Genomic DNA, 1,521 nt, shown 5'->3' on the forward strand with positions numbered 1-1,521 from the left:
GCAACTATTTTAAATGTAGCCTGGAATGAAATTTTGTATATTCTAGAAATATGAACTGGGAAACATTTAAGTAAGTTATACTGTAAGATGTATTTAAATTTGTTGCAGAATAGTGTCAAAAATTCAATTTTTAAGCTTTAGACTTTTAAAACTTTTTAACATACAACTTCATATTAAACAGATATTAAGTAATCCCTCAGATTAACAGATTTAAATCCTTAGGATAACCACAGAAGAGGGCCTAGGGGACCCTTTTTCCCCTCCAGGCCCACATGCTTAAGTCTACATTAAAATAAATTTAATAAAATCTCAAATTCTGTTTTATTAAGACACACACACACATACACAGACACACACCCCTGTCTCAAAGAAAGTGCTGTTCTTCCTGAGGATGACATTGAGGGTGCCCTCTGGCCTCCACATATACATCTACATGCACACAAATGAACACACATATCACATATACATATACACATAAGCATACAACAAACCCACAGAAGATATTATCTTGTGATATAGGGGCACTATTCATTACTTGTTAATGTTTTTCCCTTTTAGCAGTATTTTAAAATTTAGCTTATACCCATATCTTTTGTCTGTACATTAAACTTTCAACATGTAGTGATGGCTTCAAATCTTCAACCAGTTTTTCAAGTAATATTTCTAACCTGAGTAAGTTTGTCTAGTTCCCCAAGCCAAGCTCCAAACATTTTATCCAGGTCCTGATCTTCCTTGTCACTGTCTTCTTCAGCACCATGGTCGATTTCTTCATCTGATAGTTGCTCCATCTGAAATACAGACATTTGTCTTATATTAGTTACAAATTTAACTTAAAATTATGCAGTATAGGGCTGGAGAGATGGCTCAAAGTTTAAGAGCACTGGTTGCTCTTACAGATGACCCAGGTTCAATTCCTAGTACCTACATGGCGGCTAACAACTGTCCATAACTGCTGCAGTTCCAGGGGAATTCAATGCCTTCTTCTGACCTCCACAGCTATTGAATGACATAGGTGCATTCACATACATACAGGCAATACACTCATACACACAAAATAAAAATAATAAATAAAGAAATTATGTAGTGTATGCTTTGGTATAGGATGCAACTCTGGAGTCAAAATTTCAAAACTAGTATATCATAAAATATAGAACTTATTAATGGAGACAATGCTGACAAGTAGAAATGAGGGATGAAACCTCAGGTTTTAGGAAACTCTTAAAGAAAGGTAAATTATCATATTATGATCAGAATCACAAATGACAATTTAGAAAATGTATAGAGTACTCCTTTCAATCAGCAGAGGATACACTGTAGTATCATTTTCTTGGCTGACAGATTGTTAATACTCCACTAGAAGGAAGGATCCATAAGAGCAAGAGCTGGGTTTCCTTTTGTATCTGTAACACTTTGAGTGGCTGGTGTCTGGGTCATAGTCGTGTCACTAAATCTTTTTTAAAGAATGAATATTGAATAATGCACACACACACACACACACACACACACACACACACACACACA

General features: G+C 35.2%; 1 protein-coding gene across 6 annotated transcripts in view; it reads right to left on the reverse strand.

Moving 5' to 3' along the window:
• Raph1 (Ras association (RalGDS/AF-6) and pleckstrin homology domains 1) overlaps window positions 1-1,521 on the reverse strand; it is a 93,340-nt gene that overhangs the window by 59,153 nt on the left and 32,666 nt on the right. For all 6 annotated transcript variants that reach the window (XM_029569926.1, XM_029569925.1, XM_017801386.2 and 3 more), the window contains exon 2: window positions 669-788. In XM_029569926.1, the coding sequence (XP_029425786.1) occupies window positions 669-788 (120 nt within the window). The remainder of the gene's footprint in view (window positions 1-668; window positions 789-1,521) is intronic.

This window comes from Nannospalax galili, unplaced genomic scaffold (genome assembly GCF_000622305.1).
Source record: "Nannospalax galili isolate Female #2095 unplaced genomic scaffold, S.galili_v1.0 scaffold281, whole genome shotgun sequence".
NCBI lineage: Eukaryota > Metazoa > Chordata > Mammalia > Rodentia > Spalacidae > Nannospalax > Nannospalax galili.